Here is a 22,547-nt window from a genome sequence, read left to right as displayed (position 1 = left end):
AAGAGTTATACAAATTTAAAATACGTGGTCAATTGAAGGAAAGGAAAACAGTGAACATTAGACGGCTAGGTAATGACAAAAATCCTCCAAGTATATGACGGGTACGGGTACACTAACACTGGAATACTGGAACACTGGACTATGAAGTCAAGGTAGGGGTTTCTTTAGAGGACTATTAATTTTTAACCGACTTCAAAAAAAGGAGGAGGTTCTCAATTCGTCGGAATCTTTTTTTTTTTTAGTTTTAATTAAAGTTGTGAATGACACATGTCATCTGATTTGCCCTCTAAATAAGCCTCTATCTTCACTATGAATTCCGTTGTCACTCCTGTACCTACTTGGTCAGTTGTTTTATTAAAGAGTATTATTTATGGAATTTTTATTTACAGCTAAGTTGCGGACATGTTTTCCATCTGCACTGCTGCAAGAAAGTCTTGGCAAACAAGTGGGTGGGGCCACGAATAACGTTTTCTTTCGCACAGTGTCCCATTTGTAAGGTCAGTGACTCAATGGACCCAATAATATACTATTATAGGGTAGAGTAATTATATGGCTAATCTTATCTCGTGTAGATGATTATATTAAATACAAGACCATTCTATACCCAACTAGTTAGACTGAGTTTTTTGGCAGCTATGTATGTGTGTTTGTTTGTTTATCAATTTATCGATTCCCTTATTATTGCCAAACTACACATTAAATTTAATATAAATCCTGTCTCGTGTGATAGAGGCTATATTATGACGTCAAAATAACTCAATTTAGGAGATATGACCAACAAAAAACCAAGAGGTGTTTTGATTTTGGAAGTACTTAGATACATGATTAACTAAACGAATTGGTGGCACAGGAGGATATGGTACACTGGACCCTAGAAGAGCTGTTGGCTCCGATACGGCGCCTGTGCGATGAAGTGCGTCGGAAGGCGCTAATGCGGCTGGAGTACGAGGGGCTCGGCGCCGGCGGCTCGCGCGGACGCTCGCTCGCGGACCCCGCCACCTATGCCATGGAGCGATACGCGTATTACGTCTGCCATAAATGCGGAAAGGTATAATGAAACGAATCGAAACGATGCGGTGCTAATCGATTTCACTCGTTATTACACATAGGTTTACTTTGTAAGTGGGAATGAATGATTGACAAATAAAATTTAAAAAAAATCCAAATCGGTCCAGGCGTCTTAGAGTAATTGGGTAACATACATAAAAAAAAGATTCCGACGAATTGAGAACCTCCTCCTTTTTTCGAAGTCGGTCAAAAAAGCCGCTCTTTTCGACTTAGCTTGGTCCCACTTTGTTTTTCCTGCACATTGTAGCCTAGTTTTTATTTTTTAATTCCATTAATTTGGTTTAGTTTTAACGTGTAAGGTATTGTGCAGGCGTATTTCGGCGGGCTTGCGCGTTGCGAAGTGGAGAGTAGCGGCTGGTGGGAGCCCACAGAACTAGTTTGCGGCGCCTGCAGTGACGTAGCGGGCGCGCGCGTCTGCCCGAAGCATGCAGCAGACTTCTTGGAGTACAAATGTCGATACTGTTGCTCTGTGAGTACTGTAGACTGTAATTTTTCATGTTGTTTTCACTAGGTTTCGATTCATTGAAAATTATAAGCTCAGTTTTTTTTTTGTAAATAGCAAAAATTGCTACACTACATAGATTTTTGAAAGGAATACAGAAAAAGTTATTTATAAATTGTGCCATACATCACTAATTGAACTTAAAGTTAGGCTGTGTTGAAAAGAAGGCATTGCTTAACTGTCTTAGCACAGGAAAATTTTGATACAGGAAGCTATATCGGTCAACCAAGTGGTGTTAAGAATTTACTTACTGTTGATATAAATAGTGACGCTTGTGCACTGACGCGTAAAGTTGCAATGCACCAAAATACATTTTTACGCTCCTTTAATACTGCCCAACACCATCCCTGTCACTAAAATATGATTGTTGTGTCTGGGTCGACAGGTAGCGGTATTCTTCTGCTTCGGGACGTCGCACTTCTGCAACGCGTGCCACGATGATTTCCAACGCGTCACCAACATTCCCAGGCATCTCCTGCCGCAATGTCCTGCCGGTATTTATTTTTTTGATATTTATGTTTTTAAATCGCTTGTAAACAATTACTCTATTTACTTTCCAATGATACTCGTACAATCATTATACGAGAATAAGTATTTTTAACAAACAATGAGTCACGAAGAAAGACTACGATAGGACTGAAATTTCAGCAGTCTGTGTTAGTTGACATAAACATTTATCAAAACTAACAAAACTAGTGCTGTGTTGTGTATTACATCTTGAGAGTTGACATCACAACAAATGTACTAATTATTCCAATATTTATTTAAACACATTACACTTAGATTTTTTAAACTGGTTTTACGGCTCTGTGTTCTAGCCCAATTGGGCCTAGAGTAGTAGTGATAGGTGTTGAAGTATGTCTTGTTTGTTGGACAGGTCCGAAGGGTGAACAACTGCCAGGCACCTCGGACGAGTGTCCATTGCACGTGCAGCATCCACCAACTGGCGAAGAGTTTGCGCTCGGCTGCGGCGTATGTCGCCACGCGCACTCGTTTTAAGTGACCGACCTGCTTTCCGTCTTCCTTCTGGCGCAGGTTTCTGCTCCACAATATGTCCGTCTATTGTTCGTGTCCCACCCCGCCGGAAATGACCGACCATTCCAGATTATGATTCACCCTTGAAACTTAGGACTGCAGACCTAAGTTCCAAGCCTGTTCTATGTTTTCCACATCTTTGGCTTCTGCTTTGCCCTATGTGTCAAATATCATGTCAAAAGTATGATTTTAGGCCTTAATCTAAGGTAAACTGTACTTTCAACACGACAGTTGACACATAGCGAGTGAGCGACTGTGCCCGCCATACTTTCTGGATGTTTCCATGGAGAAGGATTATAAAATTGTAAATTTAGTTAAAATTTAATAGTTTCGTTGTTAACTACTAGTAAAATTTTAACATCAAATCTGTTGCTGATGTAGATGTACATAAATGTGGTTATGACCATACTGTAAGATTCAAATTCTGGAACGACTGGAATAGACGGCAATACAACACTAAACAGAACTACAATCATCAGTTTTAAAATGCTTGAATTGAAGAATTTACTCGTAAAGAAAACATTATATTATATAAATACTTCAGGACTTCAGATATTATTCTGTCGGCAACTAGAAGAGGTTGCCATCTCAACCTGTCGCGCACTATAGTTGTAGTTTGACGAATGCAATTACTTCTGGTTGACCTAAACTCTTTCACTATTGGCTTAAATGCACAGTTACAGCAAAATACCCTAAATTCAGCCAATCACAACAATTGCGATTATGGTTTGGTTTCACTTTCGGGATTCGGTGTGATTTCGCGGATTATCTGGCCGAAGACGTCAATCGTTCTGCAAAGCGTTACCTTTTGCGCTATGGTAAATATACCCGAACTCGAACCATATGCCGATAGTATAGCCGTACCATTAGAGCGGTGAATCAGAACTTTCAACTAACGAACCATCCATTGGCTGTTTCGTTTATAAGTAAAGAATTTTTACAGTGATTTTTTAAATGAATGTATACTAAGTGTACTTGTAGAGTCAATTGATGCTTTATACAATTTTTAAATGATCATACAGCTGTGCACTCGCATTATACCTAAAAGAATACGTTGTCAAAAATGATTAAGTTTTTAGTTAAAACGTAGATAGGCGTAATTGCGTCGTAATGTAAGTCTACATTTTAATGGATAGCTTATTATCTATAGTGAATCTAAACCGTTATTCATTATTTTGAATTGGAGAAACTAAAAGCAAATGCCAGGTTCTAAGTTTGAGATTTTAGCGTGCAAGCAACATACTGAGGTGTTGAAAACTGTATCGTGACGTGACTTGTGAGTAAAGATGACAGGTTATCAATCATATATTTTATCTAAATGGCACGCGCTTGACTGCGATCACACCAAATAGTAAGTGATGATACAGCCTAAGGTGGAGCGCGCCTGCCTAAAAGGTGCCTATTCAGTCAATTGTCAGGAGTGATTTATATTAATTTTCATTTGTTTATGAGGAACACATTTTGTCTGGGCGCTCGAGTGTACTGACACTTGAAGTGAGCTCTGATTGGTCGATATTCGATATACCATATAATATTATATCTGCAGCTTTAAAAACAATACTCGTAACAGAAAAAAATACTCAGATTTACCTGGAAATGAGATTCATTCCACACTCGTTATTGTTGACTTGAAAACGATTTTTCTTTTTGTTTTGCTTTTGAAATCTTCTCGCAACTTTAAGCATTCAAACATTTACGATAACGCTTGCCTGTCTCAGCGTATAGAACAGGGTTAGCATTAAACAAACGTTCATTTAAAACGTAATAACCGGTACTTGCTACGCAATCGAACTGATTTAAAAATGCGAGTCGGATATTTAAATCTTAGCCAGACAAATAAAATTTTATTTAATTAATGTGATTCGAGTGATATGAGGGGAGTTTCTGCATACTTAAAAATGCTAGTCTGTGATTTAAGTCGCTTATGCCAATTATTTAAACATAATATGATGGGAGGTGCTGGGGCTCCCATCCCAAAAGCTTCGGACTGGCTCAGGCCCGCGTTCGTCGGCGATATGCCACATAATATATGCCATATATGTATTATATTATATCACTATTATGAATATTTTTATTTAAATATTCATATAACTAACGCCACATTATTTCTACTACTAACTACTATTTCAATACATATGAAAAAGTGAACATTTCGATTCATGGTCATCTACCGAATTAAAACATTGGTTATATTCTTGATATACATAACTGATAATATGTACCTATTACCAGTTCGGTAAAAGAAATGTACTCCGTTGCTTCCGCTTAGGAGATATTTCACCGAATTATGTTCCTACTTGTTTTCTACTTTTGATATTTATGTTATATTACTTTGTGCAATAAACAAATCTTTTACTTACGAATATTCATCAAAACGGATACAAACTAATCCGACTATATGTGTAAACGTTTTTATATTATTATCATGATATATACCATATTAATTGTAGTAGTAATAGAACGTATAATCGATGTTGTGAGATCGGTCCCAGTCATAATTTATGATTTAATTATATTATTGTTTCATCATAATATCATATAAAAGCGTTTATGATTTATATATCTTTTAAGAAAATACTTTGTACCTTATTGAGTTAAGTACAAGTTATTGCTTTAAGTATTTATTGTATGGTTAAAAGTGATAACGCTTTTTTAATTCTTATTGTTCCTTCTGAAAAAGAAACCCGGTGCGTGATAGCTAGGGTGACATGCGGGTGTGCGCGGCACTCCCCCCGCCTCATACCCCGATTGCCATCTCGATATTTCGCGTATAATTAGTGTTAGTTTCCTAGGACAGTGTTGCCGTCATAAGGAGTCCGCTATACAGCACCGAATACCGACACTAAAGTCGATCACTTCCTAGTTTCTATCCTATCCTAGGAAACCACAACCTAAAATGTATTTGTCCTGCTTTTTTAGTCTTGGAAACTAATTTTGTAAAAGTATTTTTAGTTTTATAACAGCTGTAAACACGGGTATATTTTGATTATTATGATTGTTTAAACTTTCACACAGAATGTGCACTTGTCGTGTTTTGTTTGTCTTGCGATCTCATTTTGTAAAAGTATTTTTAGTTGTAAGATGATAAACACGTTTGATATATTATTTATTTTGATTATTATGATTGTTTAAACTTTCATACAGAACGTGCACTTGTCGTACTTTTTTTTGTCTAGTGATCTCATTTTGTAAAAGTATCAAATTTAGTTCTACGATAATAAACACGTTTAGTATATTTATTTTGATTATTATGATTGTTTAAACTTTCATACAGAACGTGTGCACTTGTCGTGTTGTGATCTCATTTTGTAAAAGTATCAAATTTAGTTTTACAATAATAAACACGTTAGATATATTTATTTTGATTATTATGATTGTTTAAACTTTCATACAGAACGTGCACTTGTCGAATTTTTTTTGTCTTGTGATCTCATTTTGTAAAAGTATCAAATTTAGTTTTTCGACAGTAAACACGTTTGATATATTTATTTTGATTATTATGATTGTTTGAACTTTCATACAGAACGTGTGCACTTGTCGTGTTGTGATCTCATTTTGTAAAAGTATCAAATTTAGTTTTACGATAATAAACACGTTAGATATATTTATTTTGATTATTATGATTGTTTAAACTTTCATACAGAACGTGCACTTGTCGTACTTTTTTTTGTCTTGTGATCTCATTTTTTAAAAGTATTAAATTTAGTTTTGCGACAGTAAACACGTTTGATATATTTATTTTGATTGTTTAAACTTTCATACAGAACGTGCACTTGTCGAATTATTATTTTTTGTCTTGTGATCTCATTTTGTAAAAGTATCAAATTTAGTTTTTCGACAGTAAACACGTTTGATATATTTATTTTGATTATTATGATTGTTTAAACTTTCATACAGAACGTGTGCACTGGTCGTGTTGTGATCTCATTTTGTAAAAGTATCAAATTTAGTTTTACGATAATAAACACGTTGGATATATTTATTTTGATTATTATGATTGTTTAAACTTTCATACAGAACGTGCACTTGTCGTACTTTTTTTTGTCTTGTGATCTCATTTTGTAAAAGTATTAAATTTAGTTTTGCGACAGTAAACACGTTTGATATATTTATTTTGATTGTTTAAACTTTCATACAGAACGTGCACTTGTCGAATATTTTTTTTGTCTTGTGATCTCATTTTGTAAAAGTATCAAATTTAGTTTTTCGACAGTAAACACGTTTGAAATATTTATTTTGATTATTATGATTGTTTAAACTTTCATACAGAACGTGCACTTGTCGCGTTGTGATCTCATTTTGTAAAACCATCTTTAGTTTTACGATAATAAACACGTTGGATATAATTAGTTCGATTATTAGAATTGTTTAAACTTTCATATAGAACGTGCACTGGTCGTGCTTTTTTTGGCTTGTGATCTTATTTTGTAAAAGTATAAAATTTAGTTTTACGATAATAAACACGTTTGATATATTTATTTTGTTTATTTTATGATTGTTTAAACTTTCATACCTTTTTTTTGTCTTTGAGACTCATTTTGTTAAAGTATTTGATATAGTTTTTCGATGATAAACACGTTTGCTATATTTCTTTATTATAAGTTTTTCATGAAAAGTTTCACTTGGTGTTGTGTCCTATAGCTATGGTACTGCATAGACTAATATCGTACCAGTTAATACATTCTGCAATATATACAGACAAAGTGTATCAATAATATCTCCACTGAAAATATGGTATTTTATAGTAAATTAATAAATATAAATGTATGATGACTAAACGCACGTGTTTATCGAAGTATATTCGACTAGTTTGGCTCGCGTCTCCTTTTCGCCGCCTCGTGAGTAGATGCCCATTGAAAAAGGACCCCAGACAGGTTCGAAATTAGTCGGGCTCATTCAATATCAAGCAGTCCGACGAGCACGTGAGCTTAGCCCTTATGCATTCATACTTATAATAAATATAGTATGCGGAAAATTCAGCTTGCATATTCATTCGCAAAAAAGGATTGAATAAAACAACTTTTAACGATGGAATGATTTGGAGAAATTATTGAAACGGTAATAGGTTACCAGGTTTATTAGAATATCGATGTTGTATTCAATAAATAATTGTAACTGTTGAGAAATTTCTCCTCGTTCTCTTCTCAATTGATTCAATACTCACTTTCGAAGGAAAGGAATTATGTCGGCAATTCATTACATTGATATCGGAAAGTGTACAGTTATTATTTGACACGTGAAATTGGTATATTTTCCTGATAATTATCTATCTGTCGAACATGGAATGGATACATTTGGCGTACATGAGGAAATAGTTTTTATTTTATCGTATTTCACGTGAAATTATATGTCCTGCTACTATGATATTGGGTGCACTTTAGTCTTCTATACTATGAAACAAATTGTAGGTTACGAACTAGGTAAGAAATTTTTCAATAAAGCTTACAAAACCAATACTTTTTTTATTTCCAATATTCTAATATTGAGTTGTCAAGCGAAAAGGCAAATGGAGTGAAAATAACTGATCGAGTTTAAAGTTTGGAGTCGTGTGCTGAAGCTAAGCTGTTTCACTAAATAACTATTTCATTCAAAAAAAATCTGTTTGACCATAATAAAGATGAAAGTCCAAGAATTAAAATCTTCTAAAAACCATTTCCAATCACTATTCGCTTGATAACTGACGTATTTTAATCAAAATTAACTGCAAAGAAAAACAGAATTTTAGTGTGTTTTATGATCCACTAAATGAAGCCCGCGACTTCGTCCTTGTCGATTAAGACTAAGAATCCCGGAACTCTGGTTTTCCGGGACCATAGATAAGTAGTAGCGTAGTAGCTGACACCCGCGACTTCGTCCGCGTGGATTTAGGTTTTTTGAAATCCTGTAGGAACTCTTTGGTTTTCCGGGATAAAAAGTAGCCTATGTGCTAATCCAGGATATTATCTATCTCCATTCCGAATTTCAGCCAAATCCGTCCAGTAGTTTTTGCGTGAAGGAGTAACAAACATACACACACACACACACACACACACAAAGTTTCGCCTTTATAATAGTGTGATGTCCTCTGTGCCAAATTTCGTCAAAATCGGTTAAACGGATGAGTCCTGAAAAGCTAGCAGACAGACTTCCGTATTCATAAAATCCTTTACTCGTGGGACAGATTCTGGACTCTCTAGAGTCGGGATTAGATTCGTTATAGGGCAGAAGTACAGTCGAAAATAATATGTTAGGTATGGATTAGTCGAAGTTCAAAATTATACCTATCTACTTACAGAGGAAGTTAATGTAGAGCTCTCTGTTACATAATTCCATAGAAAATTGACTGGTCACTGACCAACCAAACACAAGCGAACCTACACTTTCCGTACCTAATTACTACTCTATATGAGAACCTAATCGTATGTTTTCAAAAAAACATTCGGAATTAAATTCGAAAACATAGGTTCGTTTGTGTCTCGAAATGGTTAGACCACTGAATTTTATGTCTCTGTCATTTGTATGGGATTACGCAACAGAGAGCGCCCTATACTAATTTCACTCCGTGGATAGAGCAAAGTAGTCAGTGAAATATTGCTGAAAGATCATAAAAACTGACATAAACGACATAAGTACTTACCTATTATTATAATTGCCCGATTTTTTCAACGGGTCAATTTATGATATAATTATTTACTATGCACATAGTAGTATTGTTAGTGTTTGGACAATTCGCGAGGTTCTATTGTGAGTGACCGTTTCACGGTACCTAAGTAGGTAATTATAGGATAAAAAAAAACTAGGAACTTGCTAATTCACACAATATCTGATAAGTTGATCTAGAGATCGATTCATCGTTACATCCGATATCTTGTTATCTCAGAAGTATCTGGGCCGGCCACGGAGTTTGGATAAAACGCTCCATGGACATCTTTATCAATCAATAGTTATGTGATTTAATGCTATGTGAGATTCATGTGTGGCTAAGTTTCAAGGAAGGATGAACAGTTTTAAGGTAAGCTTTATAAAATATTTGTACATAATATACCTACCTAGTTGTAGTTACCTACGTTTTCGTCTTCTAAACATTCCCATTTATTACCAAAACAATATAAAATGATTCTTAACTTTTGTTTGGTACCTATGGTGTCGTGTGGCTAAAACAAAAGATATTATATTTTATTTAGAAAAAAATCATTTTTATTTAAACATTACTGCAGCTGATATCCGCGACTTTGCCCGCATGGATTTAGGCTTTTAACAATCCCGTGGAAACTGAATTTCCGGGATAAATAGTAGTCTATGATAAATAGTGGTAAATGAGCACTGAGAGCACACGCGTAACTTGGAAAAATAAATCTGGAGTCGCACATCTATCTCTAGTAATATAGTAGATAATCTATGCTTTCATACTAATATTATTAATGCGAAAGAGTGTCTGTCTGTCTGCTACCTTTTCACGGCCCAACAGTTTAATCGATTCTGATGAAATTTGGTACAGGGTTAGCTTATACTGACGAACATAGGCAACTTTTTATCCCGGAAAATCAAACATTCCCCACGGGATCTTTAAAATCCATGCGGACGAAGTCGCGGGCATTCTCTAGTGATGATATAATATCATTAATGTCATCGAACAAATAAGTTAAAAACCATGATTCCAGAACGTGTTAAGTTGGCGATCGATTCAACCTCACCTATGCACGTTGGCCGTTGCTCTGAGTTTCGGCAGTAGCTGGCGTGCACCACGAGACGCGTTTCGCTATGGCGGACTAACCAGCGCTGTTGTAACTTCAGTTGCTGCGGTACTAATAGCGCTCCCTGCGGCGTTACTCCAGCTCTCTGTAGGCCAGCTCAGTCAACAAGACGCTGTGGGAATATGGAGGGCCGTACCATTCTTCAAAGGTACCAGATTATTTTAATCCCCTGATGGCTCTTTTACATTGTTTCGATCGCAGGCCATTTTCAATCATCGAGTAAGTATAGTGTAACTTGTAATTCCGTTGGCTAGTGACATTATACATAGACATGGCGTAATTCATTTACATGGCGCATAAAATTCGTGGTCGGTGATGAGTTAGACAGAAGATACAAATCACGAGAGTAGAAGAGATTGTCCTCTACTTTGACCAATGGCGTGTCGTAAGCAGTTTTTAGTCTTCACTTTGGATTCGTTAGTAACGTACTTATCTAGGTAAGAATTTATTTTATTTCATATGTGTAATTTCATTGCCGTTAGCCGTATTCGGGCACTACTCGTTTTCGGTTACCAATATTGTAAACGAACAAATTCTGATACGGGTCACAACAACGCATACAGGCACCTTCATATGTTAACAAACGGTAACCAATCGGTTAAATTGATATAGTTCGTCTCATCGATCTAATTTATATTTATAACAGTAGGTACGTGAATATACTTAAGATGTCAAAAAATAACACATTTTGATTTCACAATCAGGATTTTAAGATAATTATGAGCATAGATAAACGAATTTAATCGATTTACGTATTCGGCCCCTGACCTAATGTAAATGCGCCGTAATACATCCAGATAAAACTATGAATTTATAAATATTAAATACCATTATTAACAGCTGAAGAATACCTTAGTCAAAAGAGGGGTCTCTCTGTTACTCGCTCCATACAAACGTATTTCGTCTCTCATTGGAATACTATCCAATCATACTCAATGGAATTTTGTAGAAACGTTCCGAGAACTAATATCTATGCCTGTGGTTTTCCAGATTTCCGTTAAAATATTCGGTTTCAAAGTTTCGCGGTCTTGAATATTCACATACAAATATTTGAGCCTCTGTAATTTTAAATCTACATATTTTTAGAAAAATCTAAAACACCACAGGCATAGATATTAGTTTTTAGAATATTTCTGCAAAATTTCATGGACTTTGGTTGCTTTAATATTCAAATGAAATTGGGACTACGATTGTATGGAGTATAAGTGACGGAGAGAGCCCGGTTAACACGTTTTCCACGTTTACACAATAGTGTAAACGTGGGCAATTGTTATAGATATACCTGAACTAGCTATTTACTTTCTTTCTTTCAGGAGTTGGATTTATTAGACTGTTGATATCATTCATATGCGCTTTATACACGGTCGTCTATGTAGCGATCACTATCACATACATATTTCATACATTAAACAATCCTATTACTATGTTAGAGTGCTCAGTACGTTTAGAAACACCGGTAAGTTGCCTTAATATCTCTCATATTTTGTTCTATTTCTTTTTAACCCCCGACCCAAAAAGAGGGGAGTTATAAGTTGGACGTGTGTATCTGTGTCTGTGTATCTGTGTATCTTTCTGTGGCATCGTAGTTCCTAAACGAATGGACCGATTTTAATTTAGTTTTTTTTGTTTGAAAGGTGGCTTAATCGAGAGTGTTCTTAGCTGTAATTGAAGAAAATCGGTTCAGCCATTTGAAAGTTATCAGCTCTTTTCTGGTTTTCCTATAGAGGTTTTTGTGTCGGGTTTTTTTTTTAAATTTTGAGTTATTATTTAAGTATACAAATATTTTATTAAAATTCGACTCTTTTGAAAATGATTGTAATTGAAGTAAAATATGTATTTTATTGCAGGAAGGTGATGTAGAAATTGTTTATAACTCAACAAGCTGTTTAAAGTAAGTTCAATTCGTTTTAGAGTGAGGCCAAACGAGCGTAATTTTGTGAGTTGTCAATCGCGTAATTTCGGTCGCGTAATTTCTGCTGCATTCGGTTTCATACAAAAGTCCAGTTCGTGCCACACGGCGACGCAAAATGAGTTGAACTTTTGTATGAAACTGAATGCAGCAGAAATTACGCAACCGAAATTACGCGACTTACAACTCAAAAAATTACGTCCGTTTGGCCTCACCCTTAAGGTGCAAACACATTACCTACTTATACGTCTACCGTGTCGAACAGAAAGCGAATGGAGTTATACATTTTATGATACTACGTATAATTATGACGACGTGCGCACTAGTTTGCCATGGTACAATGGTGTGCGGACACTTGAGCTGCACTCTATTGTACGGTAATGTGTCTGCAGCTTAACAATAGTTGAATACTATGTTTACAAAATCTCATAGAGAAATTTATGCTAAACGCGTCGGAGTATACGTTGATTCGAGTTGTTCAAACATCTCGTATCTTGCTCTTGAATACGCCCCATCCGTAAATGTTGATTGCAAGAGCATGCTCTCACGCTCGACTTGAAGCTACCATGGACAGCACTCTTAAGCAGTCAAATATTTCTTTCAGAGAAACCTTTTTGGCTCCTATCGGTGAACAGCCAGAATATTATATAGCGCTGGCGTTTATTGTTATTGCACTTTGGATACTGTTTCCTTTTATGTGAGTATAATTTATCGTCCTTTGTTATATCACACTTTTTCGTATACAATACGAGTGCGAATCTAACTATGGTCACTGCTAATTTAAATTTGGGACCTTATTGTTTGTTTATTCGTCTTTATATAATCTACTGGGTGATAGCTGATGTCCGCGATTTTATCCGCGTGGAATTTTTGAAAATCGCATGTGAGCTCTTTTTCATACCTAGGTACATTACACGTGTAACTAAACAAAACTTATTTTTTACTTTTTAGTGTATTTGTGGTTTTTGAAGTCGGTTTTATTTTTCTTTTGAATTTTTTCTTATCGGAAAACGAATAGCCTCCCAATATGTACTACGAGTGATAATCAAGGAGGATTAATACTTGAGTCCTACGTCTTCCTCAGATCATCGAGCATCGTTTTCAGATTTCACTGAGAAACTTAAAAAAAAGTATCTTATTAATTCTGTTTTTAAATCATCTATAAATCTTTTCCAGCCTTTACAATCCAGTAAAACTTATGAAAAGGATTTTTTATGCCTTTAGTTTTCTAGTTCTCTTGCTAGGAGTAGTAATATTATCGTTCGTGGGGAAAAGAGAGGATGTACCATCACTGGTTAATAGTGAAGACTGGGTTAACTTCGTGCGACCGAATATTTGGCATAGTGCGGTGGTGCAGGTTCTACTGTCTAACCAGATAGCTGGGGGTTACCTCATTTCCGCTGGCGATTCGATATACGCCAATACTAATATTCAGTGGTGAGTATTATGGTTGTTTTTTTAAACTTCATTTCATTACACTTACCATATATTACACAAAAATAAAATAACATAAACAAATGAAGGTTTCCTTATTATTTAAGACAATGACTATTCGAAAATAACAACCGCACTTAGAGACGTTCATTAAATTAGCTCTCATCTGTATCTGTACTTAACTAATGTTCATTAAATCTCTTAAGAGGGATCTCTCCGTCACTCGCTTCATACAATCGTAGTTCCAATTTCATTTGAATATTAAGCAACCAAGTCCATGAAATTTTGCAGACATATTCTAGAAACTAATATCTACGTCTGTGGTTTTCCAGATTTCTGTTAAAATATTCGGTTTCAAAGTTACGCGGTTTTAAAAATTTACATACAAATCTTTGAGCCCCTGTAATTTTAAAACTACATATTTTTAGAAAAATCTAAAACATCACAGACACAGATATTAGTTTCTAGAGTATGTCTGCAAAATTTCATGGACTTTGGTTGCTTAATATTTAAATGAAATTGGAACTACGACTGTATGAAGCGAGTGACGGAGAGAGCCTTGTTAATGAGTGATGCCTCCCAGAAACGCAATTTAATGCTTCATTACCGACAAGTTTAATGACGCACAGGGCGGTGCAAGTGAAATCGCGCTATCGATTTCGTGTCGATAAATCCATGTTTTCTTTTTGTTGCCATTTTCTTATTTTAAGCAAAATTCTATGCAAAATATTAAAATCCTAATGATGACAGACAGAATGCTTGAAAAAATGTTTAAATTATATTATAATAAGTGAGATCTTTTCTGATAGCTGTGTATTATTCAAATCCTTTATTTATTGCGTAGATTCAGTAAGTATCTACGTCAGTACAATGTTAATGTTGCTGTTATTCGATGCTTTGTGTTACCTACCTACTTAGACTGTTTTAAAGGAATCAATCATATTTTACACTAGCTGATACCCGCGACTTCGTTCGCGTGGATGTAGGTTTTTTAAAATTCCCGTGGGAACTTTTTGATTTTCCGGGATAAAAAGTAGCCTATGTGCTAATCCAGGGTAAAATCTATCTCCATTCAAAATTTCAGCCCGATCCGTCCTGTAGTTTTTGCGTGAAGGAGTAACAAACACACACACACACACACACACACACATACACACACACACACACACATACAAACTTTCTCCTTTATAATATTAGTGTGATGTCACACGCACATAAACTCTAAAATTATGAACTGAAGTATATCCTAGGTACAATATTAGGGTACCTTGAAAATATAGATTACCTAGTGTTAAACTTATCATTATATTCAATCAACTGACTCCGCCACTGAGTCCGTGTAGATTTAAGGTGCCCACGCACTTGAACTGCCCTGCAGCAGAACTGACGTACGTCACTGAGCGCGGCAGTGACGTACGCGCGTCGCGGCTGAGAGAAAATCGTGCGGGGCGCTGACGCGACGCGCAGTTCCGCTGCAGTGCAGTTCGAGTGCGTGGGCACCTTTAGGCTTTTTGAAAAAATCGTTTAAGTTCATTAATTTTCCGGGATAAATGTCAATCATATATTCGTCTACTTTGTTTCCAGTATACAAGCTATATCTGGGACAAATTTCATCATGATCGGTTCAGCAGCTGAGCTATGTAAAGGTAACAATCAGATAGACATACAGACAGATACACTGTCGCATTTATAACAATAAAAGGTATGGATTTGTAATTTGTAGGACAACTTTGACGTTTGTCGGCGCAAACGTTTTGGCTGGTTGGTTCGGAATCCTATTCTGGTTTGCGGTGGCAGGCTCTGAGGTTAAGGAGACAAATAATCTGGCTGTGATAGTCCAGATCTATAAGGTATCAGCCGAAAGGAATTTAGACACCGCATGGTCGATCCTCGTGCTCGCTATGTTGTCCATCTCAGGAATGATTACTATGGTATGTATATTTGATAATGCAGAGCGGTAAATAAAATTAACTATTATAAGTTTTTACAAAATCCTATATAGATAGAGTATATGGGTATGGTTGTAAATTCAATCAATTGAGACGATAATGACAAATATCAACGATGTTTTTATATATTACAACATTTAATTATAAGTATGCGAGGTAAGCATATAAGTCTCTGTATACAGAGAGAGGCAGCGCGTGCCACACCTTCGTTATTTTATAAAAGCTGAAAGTTTGTCTGCGTATTGTCCAATAGAGGAACGAGCTGCCTCTTAGTCCATTAGATAAAGTTAAGGGTAATCGAAAAAAAAAAACGTGAGGCTTTCACGTTTCCTCTGCAAATCTCTATTCCTGGTAACCTTGATAACATTTCTTTGACTGAGGACGGATGGACGTAAATATTTTGCTTGATATATTGTAAAAATTAGTGTCATCATCATCATGATCAACTCATCACCGGCCTACAACTGAGTGAGTCTCCTCTCAGAATGAGAAGGAAAAATTAGAGTGACAATTCAAAATTTCTTTCTTTCAGCTAACTTTGCTATACCCGTTGTACGATCGTTTTCGTCGTGTTGGAGGGCACAAATGGCGACATATATCTGTCGGCAGTTCCGCGATAGGTGCAGCGGGGGCTCTCGTTGTATGCATTTTTGGACACTCAGCTCTGGCATTGATGGAAGATATCGTAATCCCTTGTCTCGTTAGCTTCACCACGATACTTGAAATATGCGCCTTCGTTTTTATTTATGGTAAGTTAAGGGTGATCTTCTGCTGTGCTTCAGCCTGGTTCTTAATAATAAAACTGTGTTTTCTTAGTATAGACTATAGATAGGCTAGGTTTAAATAAAAGTTGGCCTTATCATTTAGTAAAACGATATAGCTATCTTTTGTATATACTCCTCTACTGTGTATTACTGAATCGAAATACACAGTAGAGTAGTAGAGTAGTAGATATTTTTGTCTTTTATTTTCTAATTTGTTTTTGTCTTACAAATAAAAAGTATTCATGTATCTATTTATATCTACAGACCTTCACAGATTACCAGTCTTTATAAATGGACCAAATTTCAGAGGCAGTAAGCCTGCCTACAGACTGAACCCAATTGAGGTTACGTACGTTGTGAAGTTTTCACGTACACGCTACACGCTCGCTAACACGAAAGTCGTCGATTTAATCGAACATAACATCATACTTGTACCTAGGTATTTAGTACCTACAGCAAACTGTGTAACAGTTCAATTTATTTTGTAATTCCAGGATGGAAACTGTTAGTAGAAGATATCGAGTTCCTACTAGGAAGAAACCTTCCTAAGTACTGGGTGTGGGGCTGGTGTTCGGTCCCTGGCATCATAATGTCATTCACGCTATGGTGGATCATCGCCTGGTTTATGAACAAACCGGACTGGCTCGAAGCGCCGTGGGAGTCAGCGGGTATCATTACCAGCATCAGTGCAGTTTTGGTTCTGTTTTTAGTTTTTGCTGCTATATCAGTGGCAAAACAAGTGCAGTATGATATTTTGGGGGTAAGATTTGCAACAACATTTTTCTATTTTTTTAATTTCGTGATAGGCTTGCGTATACGTAAACGTGTAAATACATAAGTACTTAATAGTATTATAGTGTGATGTTGCGTACCTAACACATTCTGGCGAATCAAGAAAAACCACAATCCCGTAGTTTACACCTTAATATAAATTTAACAAAGCGACTTTAGTTAATTTATTTTCAACCGACTGTAGCGAAGGGTTAAGAGTTGATGGTAAAGGGTTAAGGGCGTTGACCTTATGTATTTGTATGTATGCCCGTTCCTAAATCTGCTTGGTGACTATTGAATGGCTCAACCAATTTTGATAAATGGTACGTCATTAGATTCTCATAAAGTCGCGATTTTCACCTTACATATTTTTTTTAACAAATCTGATTAAACTAACAAAATAAACAAGGCTGAAAAGGATGCAGTGCAAACAACTGTCGAGGTTTTTTAAAAACTTTTGAAATTATCATAATTAATTTTATATACATAGGACTATTTAAAATCTGATCTAATTTTGGCAATGCGAATATTTTATGCACGCGAATTTGTTGTACTCTTTTCCGCAAAGTCCTAAGTCAAGGGACCTCGTTTAGCAATCGTCTTTTGCCTCGGTCTCCATTTCCTTGTTTTATGTCGAGTACCTACGTAAGTACTAGATGCTTAAGGAAGTACCATGTGCAACCTTCATTGCAGAAACTGAAGTCATCGTTTAGGCCTTCACGACACTGGGGGCCTCGGGATCCGATCACTCACCACTACTGGCTGGCTAGGCGCGAAGAAGGTGATGGAAACTTACCTCGAGCGCGGTTTCGTCGACAACAGTTAGGACAGCTCTCCGGCATTGCAAACTCCAGTCTAAGACCACAGAGAAAAATCCAAGACAAATCTTTAAAGACAATTCGTTCAAATTCTGATGATTTATTGGTTATTTCAAGAAAAAACTTTGTTGCGGAGCTCAATCAAAACAATCTAAAGAATAGAAATCGTTCCAAGTCTTTGGACTGTGATGCAATACTTACTGTACAACTTCAAAATATAAAACGTAACATTTTAATAGATCAATTTGCTTCCGGAGATTCTGTAAGCAATCGAGAAAAGAATAATAATGTTAAGAAGACCTTTAGTGATTTATAGCTTGCCCATATAAATGCATATGGTGTATGATTTGTGTTTATTATCTCTAGTCACGCTTTGAAACAAGATGTACATGGGTGTATCTAATTCGATACTGGGATTACCCTTATTTATAATTTATTTATAGTTAAATTGATTTTTAATAAAACAGCGGATTTAGAAGGATTCTGACTTTAATTGAATATTACAATATCCCTATTTTGTACCTAACAATTTATAAGAAAGCACGATATTTATATTTTATTTGATCCCTACATCATCTCTTAACTAAATTAAACCGCCCGCAATAAAGTTTAACTCGCTCGGTAAAGGAAAACATTGTGAAAAACCTGCATGCTTGAGAGTTCTCCATAATGTTTTCAAAGGTGTGTGAAGTCTGCCAATCCGCACTTAACCAGCGTGGCCCAGTCTTCCTCATTCTGAGAGGAGACCAGTGCTCGTTAGTGAGCTGGTGATCAGTTGATCATGATGATGATGGCAATGTTAGGAATTGTATGAAGCCGCCCGTATAAGTGGCGAACGCGCGTCCAAGGTGATTTCATCGTACAGTTACAATCGCAGGTCAAAGCCTCCGCGCTGTTTGTCTACTTCAGCGACAACTCCCAAACGGACCAGGAAATGAATCAAATCGCAGACCACTCGGCCTCTCCACAGTTCGCCGGGTCTACGTGACACCGGTCTTGTTTGTTGACCTTCCTTGAGAAAGATGACTCCGTATCGCTAAATAAGGCCTCCCTATATCCTTTGTTACTCGAGATTTGCCTATTACGTATTCCCCGTGCATAGTCAGTGCGTCAGTTAAAGGATGTGGTGAAAAATATAATTGCTCATTATGCTTTTTACGTCTGGTACGCTGGACGAATTTGGGTGTCAGTACCTAAACAATAAATAATAAATAAACCCACCTATTGAATACAATTTTGTTATTTCATCATCAGCGGTTGAACTAGCAGGAACGAGCGTCATCATCAACATGATTATTACTATCAACCGTCTTTGCTATAGACATAGTTAGCTCTCTTGTAAGTCGATTTCCACACGCCACGCCACGGTCTTGTGCTGCTTGAATCCAGCGCGGCGGCTCGTCGTTGATGTCATCCGTGCACCTAGCAGAGGGGTCTTCTGATGTTGCGCTTTCCGGTGCGAGGTCGCCATTCTAGTATAGTAGTATATATACCGCAGTTATATATATATAATATACAGTAGTTTAATAAAAAAAATCAGGTTCATAAAAAAATTATCGAAAAATGTTCTTGCAGCTTTAACTCTATGATGGGCAATTCACATTGCTATGGAGATTTTTTTTGCAGTTTGAAATTTTAAGTACCTCCGCTGATATTACTTATTATATATGTATGCTTATTATGCTTATTATAAAATACACTGGTGGTAAGTGAGGACTTATAATATTAAATTTGGTCTTTGATAATGAGTGATGACTGATGATGCAGCTTAAGGTTAATCATGCCTATCTAAAAGGCATTGTTCAAAACTAAGCCGTGATGGCATAGTGGGTAAGACGCCCTCCTTCTGTTTGGAATGTCAATGGTTCGATCCCGGGCAGCAGTCTGTAACTTTTCGGAGTTACGTAAGTTGTTGAGCAATTCATATAATATTCAATTTCATTCGCTTCAAAGGTGAAGGGAAATATTGTTAAGAAACCTGCTTGCCTGAGAGTTCTCCATGATGATCTCGAAGGTATGTAAAGCCTTTTAAACTGCATTTGGCCAGCGTGGCGGGCTATGGCCTAAACCTTTCTCATTTTCACAGAAGACCTGTTCTCAGTAGAGGATTGACGATGGGTTGATAATAAAGATGATGATGAAATCCTCTTTAAAATTCGGAACTAAAAAAGTCTTGAAATCGGGCAATATTTGGCTCAATAAAATTGATCAAAATATAATTACCAGGAACTGCTATGAATTAATTAGATGATTGTGAGAAGAGTTAGCCTGTTCCTCAATTGACGTTACCTTGAAGTCGCCAACCATGAAGCAGGAAGACTTTTTATCATACCTATTTGAAATGGACGGCACTTAGATTGTTATATTTTCTTATTGGAAAATGTAACAATGCAGCTTTGTTACACGTTAAATAGGTACGATATCTCTTGTAGTTATATGTCTAGAAATTTTGTCCTTTGAAGCCTCTATGCATCAACAGTGAAGAGGTGGACTGAAATCCGAAAGGTCGTAGATTCAAATCACATCCGTTGCATTCCAGGGTTCAATCCTGGGCACTCACCGCAAACTTTTTGGAATTATTTGAGTTCTAAGCAATTACAACTTGCTATAACGGTAAAAGAAAACATCGTGAGAAAACTTATTTGCCTGACAGTTCTGCATAATATTCTCAAAGTTGTGTGAAGTCTGTCAATCTGCACTTGGTCTGGTGGACTACAACCCAACGCCTTCTCATTCTGAGATAGAAACCTATGCGGTGGGCCAGCAATGGATCGAGATGATGAAGAAAAATTTTCCAAGTGACAAATCAATGTAGAAAAAAATACGACGTAACATATTAACTTATTATTCCGATGAAGCGATTAACAAGTGATTAATATGACTGAAATGGACATAATCTGCATATTTATAATGATGACTAAACTTTATAAATGGTCAATAATTGTTAAGATTTGAATGATTTTTATAAGACCTTCTAACCCACTGACTTTAATGCAAGTTTTTTGTCTAATAATGTACCTACATATAAAGTTCAATCATACTTGAGCTGCTATAAAGTTATATTACGTGCATATATTACCATATATTGGCGTCACTCAGAAAAGCAGGTATTATTTAAATATTTTTTATCGAATTATTGGAATGTCCTCTCCAAAAACAACACAAAAAACACAAGTTCAATGTGTAAGATTATCCGAGAGTTTTAATCTAAACAAACTAATGCCAAAATAAGTAATTTAATTAGAGCGTGATTGCTATCACAACATCTAATTATCCAGTTCACAATCCAAATACCGAAAATATGCGATATCGCTCCGAATCTCGGAAGGAGACTCAACTAAAACCTTCGAAACACCCGTATTTATCCAAGTTCAATCTTGTTGGCCTCCTAGCAACAGATTGTATGACATCGAATGAGCGAAATATTGATTTTATCAAACTACCTGCATTAGATAAATTAATAATTTTATATTATTTTTGACAACTCAAATCAGTTTTTAAAAATAACCTTACACATAGGTATAATAATTAATTAATTACTTACAGAATACAAGAATTTATCTAAAATATCGTATCAGTTTATGATTCCCCAGCAATTTTATAGTACCAGGTACATATTTTTTTTATTACCGCTAGAATCCTATTAGTTGTGGACTACTATTATTATCATTATATATAGTATAGTGCGCGACAGGTCAAGATGGCAATTGGAATGGGGACACCCATATAACCCACGCGCTAAATTGGCGCGGTGCATGACATGTGGGTGTGCGAGGCGTCCCCCGCCTCGTACCCCAATTGCCATCTCAACATGTTGCGTACTATACATATTATCATAAAATGCAAAACTGCGTGAAAATCGTGATCGCCTACCTACATGAACATATTTCGATCTATTTACATTAAGTAACGTACAGTACCTCTCATACTCTTATTCCTAGATTATTAATCCTTATATTTATTAGGCTAAGCTTCATATAAACCTCTAATAATAATTATCTTACAGATACGTACCTATTACCTATATAATGAAAAAAAAAAATCAAAAAAGCGTGGGTCTGGTTCCATAATCTTCAATCCAAACTTATATAGGTACGTTATTTAGCGAGAATTATCAGGTGACTCCATTCAGTACGAAAAATTTTTGGTGAGCACGCCAAGTTGCTAAAATTGGTACGTCGTTATCTTAAAAGTTGTGAAACGAGATTAGCACCTTCCTGTTAAGTTCCCCTTAAGTCGTGGGTGCAGTAGGTAGTTAATACTTAATCATATAAGAACTTAAGGCTGAAATAAACAGAACGCGCGACGATACCTTGCGTCACGGTGCGTACCTATACAAACCAAAGTAGGCGCGGTACCTAGTACTTTAAAAATACGAAGAAGTGTGTGCATTTCCAAACCCTTAAAACACTCACGAATGTTTTTAGCAAAAAAGATTTAAAATGCTTTCAGTTAGTTCAGTGATACTAGATTTTCTAAAGTTGGATTTAAGCGAGCGGGAGCCATGTGAAAGTTCATGATATACATGAAACAGCAAGCTTGCAACAACCTCCTCTAATAGATA

The 22,547-nt window shown here is 36.1% G+C and overlaps 2 protein-coding genes and 1 long non-coding RNA gene across 3 annotated transcripts in view; 2 read left to right on the top strand and 1 right to left on the bottom strand.

Annotated features, from left to right (window-relative positions):
• LOC123880463 (E3 ubiquitin-protein ligase MYCBP2) overlaps window positions 1-3,532 on the top strand; it is a 130,893-nt gene extending 127,361 nt beyond the window's left edge. Inside the window, exons 70-74 of the mRNA XM_045928589.1 lie at window positions 390-497; window positions 851-1,048; window positions 1,379-1,537; window positions 1,956-2,064; window positions 2,448-3,532. Coding sequence (XP_045784545.1) covers window positions 390-497; window positions 851-1,048; window positions 1,379-1,537; window positions 1,956-2,064; window positions 2,448-2,569 — 696 coding nt within the window. The 3' untranslated portion in view covers window positions 2,570-3,532. The remainder of the gene's footprint in view (window positions 1-389; window positions 498-850; window positions 1,049-1,378; window positions 1,538-1,955; window positions 2,065-2,447) is intronic.
• Window positions 249-21,534, bottom strand: LOC123880479. The gene is made up of 3 exons (XR_006799266.1): window positions 21,524-21,534; window positions 20,703-20,709; window positions 249-302 (listed from the first exon to the last, which is right to left on the bottom strand). It is a non-coding gene; the product is annotated as an uncharacterized LOC123880479 (long non-coding RNA).
• Window positions 9,543-18,372, top strand: LOC123880474 (sodium- and chloride-dependent neutral and basic amino acid transporter B(0+)-like). The gene is made up of 10 exons (XM_045928618.1): window positions 9,543-9,596; window positions 10,246-10,486; window positions 11,652-11,794; window positions 12,186-12,229; window positions 12,852-12,944; window positions 13,424-13,684; window positions 15,405-15,612; window positions 16,163-16,379; window positions 16,889-17,154; window positions 17,859-18,372. Exons 1-10 carry the CDS (start codon window positions 9,582-9,584, stop codon window positions 18,297-18,299), a joined length of 1,929 nt encoding a protein of 642 aa, XP_045784574.1. The 5' UTR covers window positions 9,543-9,581; the 3' UTR covers window positions 18,300-18,372.
• Window positions 21,535-22,547: the final 1,013 nt, after the last annotated feature.

Source organism: Maniola jurtina, chromosome Z, assembly GCF_905333055.1.
Source record: "Maniola jurtina chromosome Z, ilManJurt1.1, whole genome shotgun sequence".
NCBI classification, from domain to species: Eukaryota; Metazoa; Arthropoda; class Insecta; order Lepidoptera; family Nymphalidae; genus Maniola; species Maniola jurtina.
Note: the sequence above shows the minus strand (reverse complement) of the source record. Positions and strands in the feature narration are given on the sequence as shown.